Source organism: Chanodichthys erythropterus, chromosome 9 (assembly GCF_024489055.1).
Source record: "Chanodichthys erythropterus isolate Z2021 chromosome 9, ASM2448905v1, whole genome shotgun sequence".
Taxonomy (NCBI): domain Eukaryota; kingdom Metazoa; phylum Chordata; class Actinopteri; order Cypriniformes; family Xenocyprididae; genus Chanodichthys; species Chanodichthys erythropterus.
The window spans coordinates 27,622,809-27,641,271 of NC_090229.1; the positions used below are offsets into that span (position 1 = coordinate 27,622,809).

The 18,463-nt window shown below is 39.2% G+C and overlaps 1 protein-coding gene across 1 annotated transcript in view; it reads left to right on the top strand.

Annotated features, from left to right (window-relative positions):
* si:dkeyp-14d3.1 (transmembrane protein 132C) overlaps positions 1–18,463 on the top strand; it is a 440,140-nt gene that overhangs the window by 368,713 nt on the left and 52,964 nt on the right. The window contains exon 5 of the mRNA XM_067395195.1: positions 16,503–16,646. Within this exon, the coding sequence (XP_067251296.1) occupies positions 16,503–16,646 (144 nt within the window). The remainder of the gene's footprint in view (positions 1–16,502; positions 16,647–18,463) is intronic.

Genomic DNA, 18,463 nt, shown 5'->3' on the forward strand with positions numbered 1-18,463 from the left:
AAAGGCAAGGGGAACCAAACATACAACGTAAACATAACATTAAGACGGACGAGGAGTGAAGGGAGTGAGTGCAATATAAAGGGAGTGCAGATAATAGAGTCCAGGTGCAGGTGATCCGTGATGATGAGGAACTGATGAGGGAAGTGAGTGCAGGTGTGGAGAACAGGAGGATCATGGGAAATGGAGTCCAGGGGAACAAGGGATCTGTGACAGTACCTCCCCCTCCCGGTAGGCGCGTCCTCGCGCCGTAAATAGAATAACCGGGAGGGGGGGGGGCGGGCGCCCTGGAGACCTCATGCAGGTGCCGGGGGATGAGTGGACTGGAGTGGAGGTCTCCAGGGCGGATCCATGAGCCATGGCGGGTCAGGAGCCTTGGCAGGCCACGGCGGGTCAGGAGCCTTGGCAGGCCACGGCGGGTCAGGAGCCTTGGCAGGCCACGGCGGGTCAGGAGCCTTGGCAGGCCACGTCAGAGGCCCACCCACATGTGTGGCGCCCACATGTCCCCCACCCACGGGTACTTGGCCCCCCCCCAAAAAATACTTGGAGAGGTTAAGGATCATATAGAGGAGTCCAAGGAATAAAGTCAATGTGTGGGTGGAGGAGCATGGAGCTGGTTTGGCGGCGGAGACTGGAGAACTTGGCTCGGCGGCGGAGACTGGAGAACTTGGCTCGGCGGCGGAGACTGGAGAACTTGGCTCGGCGGCGGAGGCTGGAGAACTTGGCTCGGCGGCGGCGGCTGGAGCGGGCAGGCTCGGCGGCGGCGGCTGGAGCGGCAGGCTCGGCGGCGGCGGCTGGAGCGGCAGGCTCGGCGGCGGCGGCGGCTGGAGCGGCAGGCTCGGCGGCGGCGGCTGGAGCGGCAGGCTCGGCGGCGGCGGCTGGAGCGGCAGGCTCGGCGGCGGCGGCTGGAGCGGCAGGCTCGGCGGCGGCGGCTGGAGCGGCAGGCTCGGCGGCGGCGGCTGGAGCGGCAGGCTCGGCGGCGGCGGCTGGAGCGGCAGGCTCGGCGGCAGGCTCGGCGGCTGGAGCGGCAGGCTCGGCGGCTGGAGCGGCAGGCTCGGCGGCTGGAGCGGCAGGCTCGGCGGCTGGAGCGGCAGGCTCGGCGGCTGGAGCGGCAGGCTCGGCGGCGGCGGCTGGAGCTGAGGGCTCGTAGGCGGCGGCTGGAGCTGAGGGCTCGTAGGCGGCGGCTGGAGCTGAGGGCTCGTAGGCGGCGGCTGGAGCTGAGGGCTCGTAGGCGGCGGCTGGAGCTGAGGGCTCGTAGGCGGCGGCTGGAGCTGAGGGCTCGTAGGCGGCGGCTGGAGCTGAGGGCTCGTAGGCGGCGGCTGGAGCTGAGGGCTCGTTAAAAAAGTCAATAAGCCAGTCCAGATCTGGCGGCTCGCACAGGGTTGGAGCGGGCTCTGGAGATACAGGAGCGGGCTCTGGAGATACAGGAGCGGGCTCTGGAGATACTGGAGCGGGCTCTGGAGAGACTGGAGCGGGCTCTGGAGAGACTGGAGCGGGCTCTGGAGAGACTGGAGCGGGCTCTGGAGAGACTGGAGCGGGCTCTGGAGAGACTGGAGCGGGCTCTGGAGAGACTGGAGCGGGCTCTGGAGAGACTGGAGCGGGCTCTGGAGAGACTGGAGCGGGCTCTGGAGAGACTGGAGCGGGCTCTGGAGAGACTGGAGCGGGCTGCTTCCTCCTCCGCTGCTTTCTGGACCCAATTGAGGAGTGTGGGTCCAGCGTTGACCAGGAAATCAGTTCACTGGAGGGATATGCGGAGGGAGAGGCAGGCTGACCAACTGGCCTGGCCACCCGTGTTTCAGGAGAGACTGGACGAGATGAACACATATCCTGAACCTCATCACAATAGAAACTAGATCCGTTTAAATATAAAATTAGATTAATGGTTTCGTTCAGGGAAAAATAATCTTCAGGTTCATAAAAACGGATAGTGTTCTCGTCCAGTCCGTCCAGAAACAAGGTGATTAAACGTGCCTCAGACCAGTTAGTCAGAAAAGCTAGCTCTACGAACTCCTCCACATACCTCTCCAGTGAACGTCCAATCTGGAAGAGCCCGATAAGGCGAACGCCGGGTGACAGGGTGAGAGGCGTTGGAGGAGCAGGAGCCAGGGAGCTGGTTAAAGTCTCCATCTTCTTGTGGAAATCCAGTCTATATTGGTCCGTCTTTCTGTTACAGTTGTACTGGTTTAAAGAGATGAGGCAGGTACGGATTGCCACAATACATAATACTTTAATCCAAAAGGCAAGGGGAACCAAACATACAACGTAAACATAACATTAAGACGGACGAGGAGTGAAGGGAGTGAGTGCAATATAAAGGGAGTGCAGATAATAGAGTCCAGGTGCAGGTGATCCGTGATGATGAGGAACTGACGAGGGAAGTGAGTGCAGGTGTGGAGAACAGGAGGATCATGGGAAATGGAGTCCAGGGGAACAAGGGATCTGTGACAGTGAATGGGCATGACACTTTTAGCTGTAGTATTTCAAACCCTTATAATAAAACAAGTCTTCCTTTCTCTTCAAACAAACTCTCCAGCGTTCATCTCAAATGAATAAACTGAAGGAAGTGGAAAAGTGAATTAAATGGGAATGTTTATGTCTATGTCCAGGCTAAGAATAGTGGGGATGTTTTTCATTCCATGTTCCTGAGTACATACAACATTGACTGTGAATTGAAGCCAGTTGCGAAGAGGATAGCTATAAAAAGAATTGCATGCAACAATGCTCTGAGAACACTGCACAGCATGAAAGGAGCACACCACAAAAAAATCGCCCCAATAATTCAATTATTCCTTTGAACAAAGAAACGGGAGAGTGAGACAGCTAATTCTCTGCTGCAGTACGAGAAAATCCCTCTGCTTTGTGGTGAATTAAGATCGTCACGTTAGATCGCTTTTTAATACACTGCATTTCTGTAATTATGTTATATTTCATGGCCTTGTATTTCATTATAGCAGGATTTATATGTCATAACTAAGCAAAGATAGCCATGAAGTGGCCGGGATGAAGGAACGATGGACAAATGGAGGATAGCAAAGAGAGATGAAAAGGAAGATAGAGCATCTGTTTTTCATGCCGGTCAGATTACAGGGGCTGACAGCATAAATCTTACTTATTCTCAGATGGAGAAAAGGAGGAGGGCAGGGAGACACTCACGATGCTCTCCTGAATTTCAACATGTTCAGTTGGCAGGGAAACCAGTCTAGCAGGCTCAGAGGAAGTGAACACGGTGACATTCAGGCTGTGGGTCAATTTGAGAAATTCAGTTCTGACTCAAATATCTGTACTTATAAGTTATTTTTGGACATCACAGACCTCAGAACTACTAGTTTAACTCAGTTTCAAAAACGTGCTTCCTTTTTAGGAAAATTTTTTACTCTATGTATAAAAATATTATAAATGCCCATGGATTAAAACCTGAATGAGTGAAATCCTAATCCTAATCATGTTGATGCCTTTTAATAAATATTTTGGTCATGTCATCATCATCATCATCATCATCATCATCATCATCTTCTTCTTCTTCTTTACAGTTATTAAGCAGTCCAGTAGAGTTGGACAAAATTCTACATTTCAAAATATTTTTGTTATTATTATTATTATTATTATTATTTTGTTATTATGTTTCTTATGATTGTGAATTTGAATTGGCCAAAAACCACATGATGGATGGATGGATGGATGGATGCCAACAAGTAATTAAACTTCTATTTTACATACACTGTAAACCCAAATAAGTTGGGCTAACTCAAAAAATTTGAGGTAATCAGTTACATGAAATTTTTTGAGTTATGATGTTCCCAAATTTAAGTAAGCAGAACTATCATGTGTTGAGTTTGTAGTGCTCATGCATGTTAATTATTTCTAAGTTAGCTAACGCATACATTTTGATAGCAAGTAATAAAGTTTTAGTTAATTATTTTTCTTTTTTTATCTAATTCAGAAGATTTCTTGAAATATGTCAGTGCTGTGAACTCAAAAGTTTCAAATACTCAAAATAGTTAATTAAACTGAACTAATTTGTATAAGTTTGTCTTACTCAAACCAATTAAGTAATTTGAGCGTTAGGGATTACAGTGTATTTATGTGGATTGTAAATGTTTTATGAATTCAAAGTGTTATATTAGCTACAGTAATTTAATAAAGTGAATTGAACAAGCATCAAAATTGTTCAATAAATAATAAATTTATTCAGCAAGGATCCATTAAATTGATCAAAAGTGACTGTAGAAAACATGTACACATATATTGTAACATATAATGTTACAAAAGTTTTCTATTACAAATACATTCTGTTCTTTTGAATTTTTGTACTGACCCCAAACTTTTGAACGACAGTGTAGATAGGTGGATAGACACAGTACATACATACTGTAGATATACATACATATATAGATACACAAATAGATGCTTACGTAGATACATAGATGGTGAACAATAAAAATAATTTAAAACACTGATAATGAACAACGATCATCCAATTGATTACCCTAAATAATGTGTTTGATACTATCAAAATACAATTTAGCATTCTGTTTGCTCCAATTATCAATCGATTAATGTAAAAGGCTCTTTCAATTAAATGATGAAAGGTGTATAACCCTACCCTAGTATTTCATTATATTCAGTGGAATACGACAGTCCTGTGTGCTCAGTCTTGAAGGACCGTCCACATGTACAAACGGGGTGTGCTCATTATGTTGCTCTCCATTTGTCATGAAGAACCCCATTTTTTACCATAAAATGACAAATGGGACACCCTACACTCTTGTGGATTTCACAACCACAAGCCCCCATAAAGTTTGCCATTTGGGGCAAGTCGAGACAAGTTTTATTGAAAATGCTGTTTCTTAGCTGTCATATCTGATGTTTTTCAGTCCGTTGTGATTTATAAATGAAACCTACATAAGGAAAGATTGATTATATGTGGACAAATGCAACACTAGGTTAGTCACTAAGAAAGCCTGCCTCACGAAATGTAAATGTATACAGGGATTGATGTTTTCTGTCTGCAACACATAAACACAAATTGCATCTCCCGTCTCTTATTAAGTTTTCCAGCTACAGTACAATGAACATCCACTCTACTAGAGCACTAGACATCAGGTGCTTTGACTGGCAAATTTGGCAAGCGAATGATAATACTCAAGCACTTTGTCTATTATAGAGCTACATCTCAGAAGCAAAGATTACCGCACTCATCGTTTTTTGTGATGGCTTTTACCTTAACAGTTGGGACTGAATGAATACCTTTGGTGGGTTGGAAGTTGAAAGACACGTCTCTCTGCCAAAGATGTAATTTTCTTCCTTTTTTCATCCCTTCACATTTGAAAAGAACTCCAAATTTCGAATTCAAAGGCTGAGCCATTTTCAGAGATTTCATTAATCTCCATCATATTATTTGGTAGGCCTTAGATCTTTTGTACAAGCAAAGTTTTCAGTTCATGGCTTACTAATCTTTTGGGTTTGTTTAGTTACTGGGACTTTCAAAATGAATTTCAGCATATTTACATGTTTGGTACTACCCAGTGCCCCTCAAGTAATTGAGCAAGCAGATTTGTGGTAATGAGATACAAGATACAAGTTACAAGATATTGGCAGCAAGATGCGGCCTGTTTGAAAGCATTTTAGTCAATTAATTGTAGGGTCTGCGCAAAGCAACTTGCCCAGTTGGGTTGAAATTGGCCTTGCTATTACTTGCAGGTTCTCAGAGCTGGTGTTGGAAATTTTCATTTTTGGGCTTTCATCTTGTGGTCTGCATTGCAATAGGATGTATGACCTTTCCACAACATTTCCACTGCGTTTCAGTGGCGGATCATATTTTCAGCTATGTGTGCACACAGGATAGAACTTAGGAATCAGGTTTGATGGCTTGATGGTTTGAATCCCAGTTCTGACAGCCACTCATGAATGAGCAAACAGTGGTATGACTATCCATAGTCCTGCTGGGTGCTTTGGCTCAAGATGTCTCCAGAGCTTTATAATGCAGTGGCTTTGATTCTCACCTTTCTGTGTGTGTGTGTGTGTGTGTGTGAGGATCTTCTCTAGTGAACAGCATCAGAACACACACACAAACACACACAGTGTCCACAGTCATTCTATTTTATATTACCGTTCAAAGTTTAATAGTGCTGCTGAATTTTAATCATGAATTAGTCTTAATGAAGACAGAATTGGGCTTCCGAAAGACTGGTGAAAGATTGCCTGTGTTGTGCAAATTAAAACAAAGAAGAGAAAGAAAAGAGTCTCTCACAGAACAAAGAAATTTCAAGTACTTCCTGTTGTAGATGTAAGTGGAGATACCTGAATCACCAAATAGCAAGGTATTTAAAAGGAAAATTTCTGTTTTGGATGGGTTAGTTTAATCTAGTTAATCTAGTTTAAAATAATCAAGACATGTTTTCCAAAAATGTATGTTTTTTACTAAATGAACACATTTATATACATCAATATAACAATACATAATAGAGGTGCAACAATACCCTCATGTCACAATATAAAACTCACAATATACTCCAAGACACATGGTAAAAGGATAACAAAAAAAGTACTGTTGATTAAAATGCTAAATTTGGTATTATCACATTGACAGTGGAAATGAATAGGCTTGGACTTGGTGCTGGTAACCAAATGCACGGGACAATGTTGACACCAATAAAAATATTCATCATTCTAACGCTGAAACACAATTAATTTTTTTAGAATTTTTAGATGAATATGTTAGCACTCTGTCACTGACTGGATATATTTAAAATAATGTAGGTCACTTTTTACTAGTAACATAGGACATTTGGCATTATCAGGACCCACAAATATTCCCTTATTGCATTATTATACATTTTATTCAACATTAAAAACAGTAATATTCAATTTGGGTGAACTAACCATGATACATGTTGTCACTATCCACGATACAATATTGTTGCATTTTTGTATTGCGATATATTGTAACAATATATTGTTACTCCCCTAATACAAAGTATATTATAAAAGTATATTCATATATAATAAATAATATGCATTTATGAACTTTACCTGCATTTTATTTTATTGTTTTAAGTCATTTATAAGCAACATACAATGTTTGCATTTACATTTATAAACATTTCTTATATATAAAATAGTAAATATGTAATATGTAAAATTAATTGCATTTATAAATAAGTTGTATTTATCTACATATACGCTACACTATTTTTATCTATTTACTTGGAATATAGAGAAATAAAAAATGTTTGATCAATTCAATGTCCTTGCTGAATAAAAGTGTTAATTAAAAAAAACATTTAATTACTGTAAATTGTTTGAACATTTTACACATTCATAAAAATTACCTAAATTATAAACATTATTTATTTATTTAAAAACATTTTAATACAGTAGAGATGTACATAAATGTGTTAGAGTGGACATTGAGAACAACTTAATGAATTTGAATAAAAAAATATAAATAATAATAAAACAAACAAACAAACAAACAAAAAACAGTTTGAGCTGATTTTGGAATGATCTTACCGATTGTTACATAGCTGTCTTAATGTCCTCATAATAAAAAGTACACCAAAATCGTCACAACTTTTAATTTTTTTATTTTTTTTTGATTTTCAACCCAATTTGTATTGTTACAATATCGATAGTATATGTAAGTGAACAGTTTACTCAATCTCTGGGTTACCTGGACCGAGAAATTCACATTTATTTGTCAGCAAATGACGCAAATACTTCATCTGGCGGACTTTTGACAGCTCCAGGGCTTTTGAGAAAATACAAATAATACTTCCACATGGTTGTATCCTCGACCAAGGACAATTGATTTACAATAAACAGAGGGTTATTAACAGAACAGATAGTGTAAGTTTATCACTGAAAATTATATTGTACTATGTCTACTCATTAAACAGCATTATGGTAAAAGTGGAACACTATGGCAACAGCTTTCTTACCTGTACGCAACATGCGTTTGCTTCGGGGGTTTGGTGGAACTGACAGAACGGAAGTTCTTTTAGATTTGCCATTGCAGCATTCTCTCCATTTTACGATCTCTCCATTTTATGATTGTTTGCAGTCTTTAGCCACTGCCTACAATGCGCTGGATCCTTCACTGGAAACTGAAAGTTACTCACTCAGTTACTAGATCTTAACTTCTTGAATTGTACCCAGGAATTATACATGTCAACACCATTAAAAGTTTGCTAAGAAGTATTTCCTACTAAAGCAAGGTGGTATTTGACTCTGGTCAAGCATATCCATAGCATACTGGTGGGAGTGGCCTTTCTCTGTTTTCTGTCAGGTAGCACCGATTTCCAATTTTATTTATTTATTTATTTATTTATTTATTTTTTGCCTTTCTACTGCATTTATTGAAAAGCCATTTTTTCTAACAGTGAAATACACCTTTAATTGTACATTTCTAACAAATTGTTCAGAATACTTTGAATGTATTTTCAATACACTTGTGTACTGCTCAGCCTTATTTAGATTTAGATTATGTAGTTTCTGTCGTAGTGTGGTCTCAGGTCATTGACATTAACCTTTCAGGTAACTGGCCAGAAAAGCCTCTTAGTCTAGTCAAGGTCCCTAAAATGAACAAAAGCAGCCATAAGAGGCAAAACTCAGCATCTGGCTGTGATGTCCTTGAGAGTGAGCTTGTTTCATAAATTCCTCCATTAGCTCCTGGGCTTCCCCTGCAGCATGCTTTCTATCTAGCCCATTAAAACCCAACGGGGGACAGGCCTGTAAACAGTCCAGCCCCACAACTTTGATAATGGCCGTGTCTGTGTCTGTATCCAATTGCAGTAGCCGTCTCAGTCCTCTCCCCTCTCTACGGACATCCCACTGTGGCTTATTACCAGCATGCAGTGATCTCGTTCTTGCTAGCAGCTAATGTCCTGCTGCTCACATTTATCCTGCTGTGAGGCTCCTAACCCCAAACACGCAGACGAGTGATACACACGCACATAGACATGTCCACATGCTCTGGCTCTCTCCCAAGGTCCATAGCCATTTAGCCCATCAAGTGCAATGATCTTAGCAGGAGGGCAGACAGAAGTTTGTCGGTATTCAGGGCAGAGAGCATGCGGATGAAGCATTTAGTAATGTATGAGTCAGGGATTTCCCTCAAAGTGTTCACAGTGTGGGCTAAATTGTAATGAACAGAACAGAGGCTGTTTTAAAGGGTTTAATCTCCTTAAAGTGTTAGTTCACCCAAATATGAAAATTCTGTAATTTATTACTCACCCTCATGCCGTTCCACACCCGTAAGACCTTCGTTAATCTTCGGAATGCAAATTTAAGATATTTTTGTTGAAATCCGATGGCTCAGTGAGGCCTGCATAGGGAGCAATGACATTTCCTCTCTCAAGATCCATAAAGGTACTAAAAACATATTTAAATCGGTTCATGTGAGTACAGTGGTTCAATATTATAAAGTGACAAGAATATTTTTGATGCGGCAAAAAAAAAAAAAAAAAAAGGCTTGTTTAGTGATGGCCAATTTCAAAACACAGCTTCAGGAAGCTTCAGAGCATAATGAATCAGCATGTCGAAACAGCTGTTCGGAGCTCCAAAGTCACATGATTTCAGCAGTTTGGCGGTTTGACATGCGATCCGAATCATGATTCGATACGCTGATTCATTATGCTCTGAAGCTTCCTGAAGCTGTGTTTTGAAATCGGCCATCAAAAATATTCTCGTCGCTTTATAATATTAATATTGAACCACTGTACTCACATGAACTGATTTAAATATGTTTTTAGTACATTAATGGATCTTGAGAGAGGAAATGTCATTGCTCCCTATGCAGGCCTCACGGAGCCATCGGATTGCAACAAAAATATCTTAATTCCTGTTCCGAAGATTAACGAATGTCTTACTGGTGTGGAACGGCATGAGGCTGAGTTATAAATGATATTATTTTCATTTTTGGGTGAACTAACCCTTTAAAAGCATGTGTTTGTGTGTAGGTATAGTATACAGTATTTACTGTATATTTATTTTTATGACAAGGCAAGGTTAGTTTAGGTTGAAAAATATACTAATATTCAAAAGGTTAGGGGTCAGTAATTTTTTTTTTTTTTATGTTTTTGAAAGAAGCCTCTTATGCTCACGAATGCTGCAAAACAGCAATATTTGTAAAATTTTTACATTTTAAAATGAATGTGTTCTATTTTAATATATTTTATTATGTCATGCTTAGGGCTGTCAAAATAACGCGTTAATTTCAATTAATTAATCTGAGAAACGCAGATTAATCTATTCCGTATTGACCTTTGAACCTGGAGCCGTTCTCGTGCGCGCGAGCTCTCTCTGTCTTCAAAGTAAGCACCATCTTCGCACTCTATCTACCTCACACATAATAATCTAAATCAACTGACACAATGCTAAAAGTTCGTAAGACCGAATCCATGTTTCACGAGGCGCATTCGGAGAATGTTTTTCCTGAATAACCGCTGAGTGTGAACAGTGCTCAAAAGAACATCACCTCATCTTCTCTGACAGGTGCCCTGCACGTGCAGCTGACATAAACCACACAGTTTCAGTAAACAAAAAGAAAATCCTATCCAGTGGTGAAGTGTTTTCTGTGTTGACAAATCTTTTGCGATGTCCTAATAACAGTCGCGATTCGCACGCAACGCGTCAACGTCCGCTAATGTCCAATTCGTGACCTAATGACTCATTTGAACAGATTCATTTTAATGAATCATTTGTCCACACGGTCTGTAATGAATCATTTACTCGAACAACTCTGAAATGAGAACATAAGTGTGCTTACCCCATTTAGCAAGAGTGGTTAGTAACATTAGCCTTAATAATCCACAATATTTTCAGGTTATTTAAATGACAGTCTGTAGTAAATTAGGCCTACCTATAAAATCAGTTAGTTTAGTGAGGTGAAGGTGTGAATAAATTGATTGATAGCGGAGTGAGGTGAAACCAGAACAAAGCAAGTTGTTGTTATCTAGGTGCATTCAATTGTATATGGTAGAAAATTATATTATTAGTTAATATAACTTCTAAATGCTACTTTTTTAATACTTTTCAGGTTTAGCAAAAAAGCATCTTCTCTTACAAAGCTATAAAATCACTTTTTTTTCTTTTTTTTTTTTGCAAAGAGGGCAAGAAATAATTACAGTGACAGGTACTTTATTGTCAGTATCGGGCTCACAGATCACGTGGGTAGGGCACTTTTTACTGTTTGTGTGGATGACCATGTCTGTCACCACCGAAGACCATTTTTGTCCCAGGAAAAATCCTGCATTGATTCATTTGAATTGAAATATTTAATACTTTCACAGCAGAAATGATGTATGCGATTAATTTAGATTAATTAATCACAGAGTATGTAATTAATTAGATTAAAATTTTTAATCGATTGACAGCCCTAGTCATGTTATGATTTTTTAACATCATTACTCCAGTTTTCAGTGTCACATGATCCTTCAGAAATCGTTCTAATATTGTTGCTGTCGTGTAGAAACCTTCTATCTTGATATTTTATCATTTTTATTTTTTATTTTTCCATTATTCATTACTAATTGGTCACACTTTACGTCTACATGTGGGTTTTTGCAAATATTTATGAAAAGCACTAAAAAGAGTGTCTCTTGCTGATTCCTCTATCTCATGAATGAGTGCTGCACACAGTTTGGACCTGCTTGTTTCAAATGGAAGGTTAAATAAAGAACTGGTTCTTTGTATACAGTAAGTACAGTGTTTTCTTTACTCAAGAAACACTATATATAAAGGCTAATGTTTTATGTATTCAAGAAGCAGAGAAGAGTCTCTTAGTCTAGCATTTGTCGCTGAATCATTGCCAGTGTGAAGCAAAAGTGAGTGCTCACAGAGCTAAAGTAAATTTTATAACCTGTGTTGATGAAAACATGTTGTGATGCCTCAGATATGGCCTGATAAAAACACTCATGTTTGACATTTGCTGGTCAAAAACCTTGTAACTTTTTTTTTTTTTTTTTTTGCTGTAAAATGTTAATATAATTACACATGCAAGTGTTTGATCACATATAAAGCCACAATATCATCTTTGACAATGCAGAGTGTTTAATTATTTAAAACATACACTTCTTCCCTCATTCCCTCATTTTTAAATGTATTTTTCTGTTTTATTATCCAAGAAGAAAGAGACTGTGGAGTAATACAAGACATTAAACTGATCAGAATCAAGCATTCTGAAGAGCCATTTTGTGTGTGTGTGTGTGTGTGTGTGTGTGTGTGTGTGTGTGTGTGTGTGTGTGTGTGTGTGTGTGTGTGTGTGTGTGTGTGTGTGTGTGTGTGTGTGTGTGTGTGTGTGTGTGTGTGTGTGTGTGTGTGTACATGTTTAGCTATCAAAAATATAGTAAAACAAATAAAAAGAGGACATTTGAAGTTGTCCTTCCTAGTTGAAATGCTCATAAATCAGCCAAATCTTGTTTTACTTTAAATCCAATAATGTCACAAGGTTACGTTTGAGAGTAGGGTATGGTGTTATTTTAGCATAAACACCATTGCATTTCAGATAGCTCCTCACTGATAAAATTTGAGGTCTCTCTGTGTGTATCTAAACATACTTAGCCATACCCTAAGGACAGATTTGCTGAAAAAATGTCACCAAAGGTTAGCTAAATATGACAAAACCTAAAAGAGATAAAGTCTAAAGTGGCTCATAAATAAACTAAATAATTCTTTATTTTAAATGCAAAAAGTTTTCTTTCAGCAAAAGAGATATTGTATGCATTTTCCATTTGCATCCACATATAAACATTTATTTACTCTGAGCCAAATTCTGTCTCAAGTAAAATGCATTCACAGATTTCACTGCTCTCTTTCACTGTCTTTAAATTATTCAGCACACAAAAACATCTCAAACATTTATAAGCCCATTCTTAGAGGGATGCATGAGAAGTGTGACCTCCCTGTTTTCCATAAAGGACTGGCTCAAACTGAATCAAGATAGTGGATCAAAGCATGAAGACACCACAGTCTCTTTAACCGGGGATACACACTGACATGATCCAGGAATTAAACAGAAAAAGAGCATTACAGAAATGACAGGGAATCAAGCCTGTAAAGAGCAGATCAGCTTTAAAAATATATAATATGGGGGCAAAATGCAGAGCTGTCAGGACAAATTCATTTTTTCCTCATTCTTTTCCTCCCTTTTCACATAAAAAATATGAAAAAGAAGAACTATTGAAGACAAGATAGAGATACAGAAAGTGGTGCTCGTGGTAATGAGAATAATAAGGCAGAGAGTTGGAAAGATGGCGGTAAGATGAGCATGTCATTACGCATTCATTGAGATTAGGTTATGTCATATCTTGCTCTCTTATAAAAGAGTGAAATAAAGAGAAAGAAATGAGGATGGAAAGACGGCGCTTACAGTGAATGAATACCGTCTGATTGCAGTAACTGCGCTGCCGCTGTTGGACATTGAGGGCAAGCAGATTGGTTAATTGAAAGTGATCTGTTAATGAGGTAAATTGACTACATTACCAATGTCTGCCTGTCTCTCAGGGATGGCACAATGGGGGCTGAGTTTCTCATGCTGACTGTAATGGTCTCAATTATGTGGTTGTCTGAAACAGTGTGTCTCTGTGGCTGAAAGGTTAAGGACTCGGGCTGTTTCTCTTCTAATGAACCCCTCCCTGAACTGTCAAACCCAATGCCTCTCTGCCTCCTCTCTGCCTCTGCTCTTTGACTTCCTCTTCTTCTCCTTTTGTAAGCTGAGTGAGTGAGTGAGTGAGTGAGTGAGTGAGTGAGTGAGTGAGTGAGTGAGTGAGTGAGTGAGTGAGTGAGTGAGTGAGTGAGGCAGGTGGATGGGAATGAAAGAAAATGCAAAAGAGTGAAAGAAATTAATGAGAAAAAAAACAAATGAATGAGAAAAGGAAGGATGAGGAGTCACGGACGGAAGCAAAGGAGTGAATGAATGAGAGAAGAAAGTAGGGAGTCAGAGATAGATGGATGGATGGATGGATGGATGGATGGATGGATGGATGGATGGATGGATGGATGGATTGATTGGTTGATTGATTGATTGATTGATTGATTGATTGATTGATTGATTGATTGATTGATTGATTGATTGATTGATTGATTGATTGATTGATTGATTGGAAAAGAAAAAGAGTGAATGAAAAATTAAAATGAGGTAAAGAAGAATGGAGGAAGGATATAAAGAAAGAAGGAAAAAAGAGGGACTAAAGATGGGATGTGGGGAAGGATTGAAACAATGAATGAAGTATAGATGAAAAGGAACAAATGAGTGAATGAGAGAATGAATTAATAAATTAATAAATGGAAAGAAAGAAGGAAAGAACAGACAAATGAATTAAATTAATAAATGAAGGAAGAATAAAAATGAAAAAAGGTGAAGGAAGAATGACTGAACCTGAAATGGGTGAGTGAATATGCAGGTGCTGGTCATATAATTAGAATATCATCAAAAAGTTGATTTATTTCACTAATTCCATTCAAAACATGAAACTTGTATATTATATTCATTCATTACACACAGACTGATATATTTCAAATGTTTATTTCTTTTAATTTTGATGATTATAACTAACAACTAAGGAAAATCCGAAATTCAGCATCTCAGAAAATTTGAATATTGTAAAAAGGTTCAATATTGAAGACACCTGGTGACACACTCTAATCAGCTAATCAACTCAAAACACCTGCAAAAGCCTTTAAATGGTCTCTCAGTCTAGTTCTGTAGGCTACACAATCATGGGGAAGACTGCTGACTTGACAGTTGTCCAAAAGAAGACCATTGACACCGTGCACAAGGAGGGCAAGAGACAAAAGTTCATTGCAAAAGAGGCTGGCTGTTCACAGAGCTCTGTGTCCAAGCACATTAATAGAGAGGCGAAGGGAAGGAAAAGATGTGGTAGAAAAAAAATGTACAAGCAATAGGGATAACCGCACCCTGGAGAGGATTGTGAAACAAAACCCATTCAAAAATGTGGGGGAGATTCACAAAGAGTGGACTGCAGCTGGAGTCAGTGCTTCAAGAACCACTACGCACAGACGTATGCAAGACATGGGTTTCAGCTGTCGTATTCCTTGTGTCAAGCCACTCTTGAACAACAGACAGCGTCAGAAGCGTCTAAAGACAAAGAGGACTGGACTGCTGCTGAGTGGTCCAAAATTATGTTCTCTGATGAAAGTAAATTTTGCATTTCCTTTGGAAATCAGGGTCCCAGAGTCTGGAGGAAGAGAGGAGAGGCACACAATCCACGTTGCTTGAGGTCCAGTGTAAAGTTTCCACAGTCAGTGATGGTTTGGGGTGCCATGTCATCAGCTGGTGTTGGTCCACTGTGTTTTCTGAGGTCTAAGGTCAATGCAGCCGTATACCAGGAAGTTTTAGAGCACTTCATGTTTCCTGCTGTTGACCAACTTTATGGAGATGCAGATTTCATTTTCCAAAAGGACTTGGCACCTGCACACTGTGCCAAAGCTACCAGAACCTGGTTTAAGGACCATGGTATCCCTGTTCTTAATTGGCCAGCAAACTCGCCTGACCTATTGTGAAGAGGAAGACCACTGCCAGACCCAACAATACAGAAGAGCTGAAGGCCACTATCAGAGCAACCTGCGCTCTCATAACACCTGAGCAGTACCACAGTCTGATCGACTCCATGCCACGCCGCATTGCTGCAGTAATTCAGGCAGAAGGAGCCCCAACTAAGTATTGAGTGCTGTACATGCTCATACTTTTCATGTTCATACTTTTCAGTTCATACTTTTCTAAAAATCCTTTCTTTGTATTGATCTTAAGTAATATTCTAATTTTCTGAGATACTGAATTTGGGATTTTCCTTAGTTGTCAGTTATAATCATCATCAGTGAATGATAGGTGGATAGATGAGAGGTAAGAGTGAGTGAAAGAATGAATTAATAAATAATGAAAGGAAAGGAAGGAGAAAGAATGGAAAGAATGAACAGGTGAATGAAACAACCAAAAAAAAAAAAAAAACTAAAAAAAGGAACAAGGAAGGATGAGGAATAAATGAAAGAAGGAAGGAACAGATAAGATAATTAATTATAGAAGGAGTAAGGATGGATGGAAATCAAGGAAGAAGACAGGAATATAAATGAATGAAGGATAGGATTGAATCAATGAATGAATGATGAGTGGGTGGAATGAAAAAAGAAGTGTCTGAAAGAACAAATGAATGAATGGAAAGAAGGAAAAAATGATTGAAGAAAGGAAGGAGGGGGAATAAATGATGGAAATAAGGATGAAAAGAACATGAATTAACTAAATAAATTAATGAAGGAAGGATTAAAATAAAATAAAAATATAGGAATGACTGTACTAACAAACAAGTCAATGATTGACGTATGAAAAGAAAGAAGGAATGAACAAATTGACAAATAAATGAAGGCTTTGAACCAATGAAGAAAGACAGTCAGAATTAATAGAGGCATAAATGAAGGAAGGAAAGCCTGAGCAGGATCATTGAGTGATGGAAGGAATGAAGTAAGGATGTTTGTTGTGTCTGTGCTCACAGGAAACAGAGATCCTGAACACTGCAGTGCTGAACGGGAAGACGGTGGCAGTGCCAGTGAAGGTGGTGACTGTGGGCACAGACGGGACGGTTACGGATGTGTCAGATGCTGTGCAGTGCCAGTCCACTGATGAAGACGTGGTTAAGGTCAGTGTCTTCTTGCCTCCTTCAATTATAATGATTCACTCAAATGAACAGCTGAACCAAAGCACGCTGTGTCATGTTGACTTTTAATCAACATGATAGTATTCAAATGAAGCTCACAATCAATTTCATTCATACTTAATGAAGTTTTTCCAGTGATTAATAGAGGTGATAATTATTCATCATGTAGGGACACGGACACTAATTATTAATGCTTCAAGAATCAATCTGAACTTGAATGGAAAATTTCTTTTCCTATCTTGACTGAATTAAAATATTCTCCACCTGTCTGTTCTCACTCTGACACTCATTCAATGGAGATCCATTTCTCAATTTCTTAATTACCACGTTGCAAAAAGCTGACAAGATGTCATGTGATGTCCTTTATGAAAAAGTACACTTCAGCATACTTTTAAAAACATTACTTATAATGGAAATAATATACTTTAAAATTACATAATTACAGTAAGTACAAACTGAATGTAATGTTTTCATGCATGTTAATTGCTATTGATTGCTATGAAATGCAATTAGCTGAACTTTGGAGTGCTTGTTGACCCACTTAAGGGGATAGTTCACTCAAAAATGAAAATTAGTCCATGATTTATTCACACTGAAGCCATCCTAGGTGTATCTTCTTTCAGACAAACACAATTGGAGATATATATATATATATAAAAAAAGAAGTTATTATATCTTATTCAGCAAGCTTGTAAACACTTCATAGACGGATCATAGACGGAAAAGACCATTTGCAACCAACACAGGCAATTCAGTAAGGAAAATCATGTTTTTTAAATGTTTTTTGACAGTTATAGCTTCACCTATTGCCTGATCTCCATTTTTTTGGGGGTGTCCTCGGAGTGTGTCCATACATATGTATGCCAATTTTGGTGAAAATATCTCATTACTTTTTGAAGTTATAGACGCTTATATATAAGAGAGCATAAAAAATGACCCATGAAAAACTTTGATTGGATTTTTTTGCCACTTCATATCAAAATTTTGACATTTGGGCTTTAACATATAGGAAACCAACTTAGGTTCCGTGTTTCCTACACTGGTTTCGTCTCGATCGGACTAACGGTTTCAAAGATATTCACAAAAGTTTAAGCGCTAAATCACAACGTAGCACAAACCATAGGTCGAAACCTACCATGTTTGGTATCGTTGGACTCGGCAAGGATTCAGGAGTGTAAAGACAAGACTCCCGTGAAAATGAGTCGACCACATCCAAAATGATATATATTTTCATCTAAAACCATTAAAAACATGTTTTTAAAGTTTTTTTCACAATTATAGCGCCACCTATTGTCCGATCTACACATAGCTTCTTTAGAGTGATATGCTACATTTGCTTACCTACTTTCGTGACGTTCTGAGGGGTTTATTTTAGGTTTTATAGGCTTTTGGGTATATTTAGCCACACCCATTTTCTAAATGACCCAGTTATAGCGACCCAAAGGGTGAAGTTCAACTTTTTTTTCATAACTTTTTATCTTGAGAGTCCATAGAATTGTTCTAAACTGGTTTCGTTCCGATCAGGCAAAAAACCTAGGTCTTGTTCGCAAAAGTAGGTTTTTCACATATTTGTGAATAATTAATGAAGAATTTGATTGGCAGCATTGGTTCTTGAGGCAAAGTTGTTCAGCATGAGGAGACCTATCAAATGATATGCATATTGTGTGGTTTTATGAAACACCACGTGATTACCGAGGCGTAAAACTCGTTAGTGCCAACTTGTGGCCGATTTCTTTCAAAATTCTTACAGACCTCTACGACTATGAGTCGAATATTCCCATTGAGTTTCGTTCCGATCG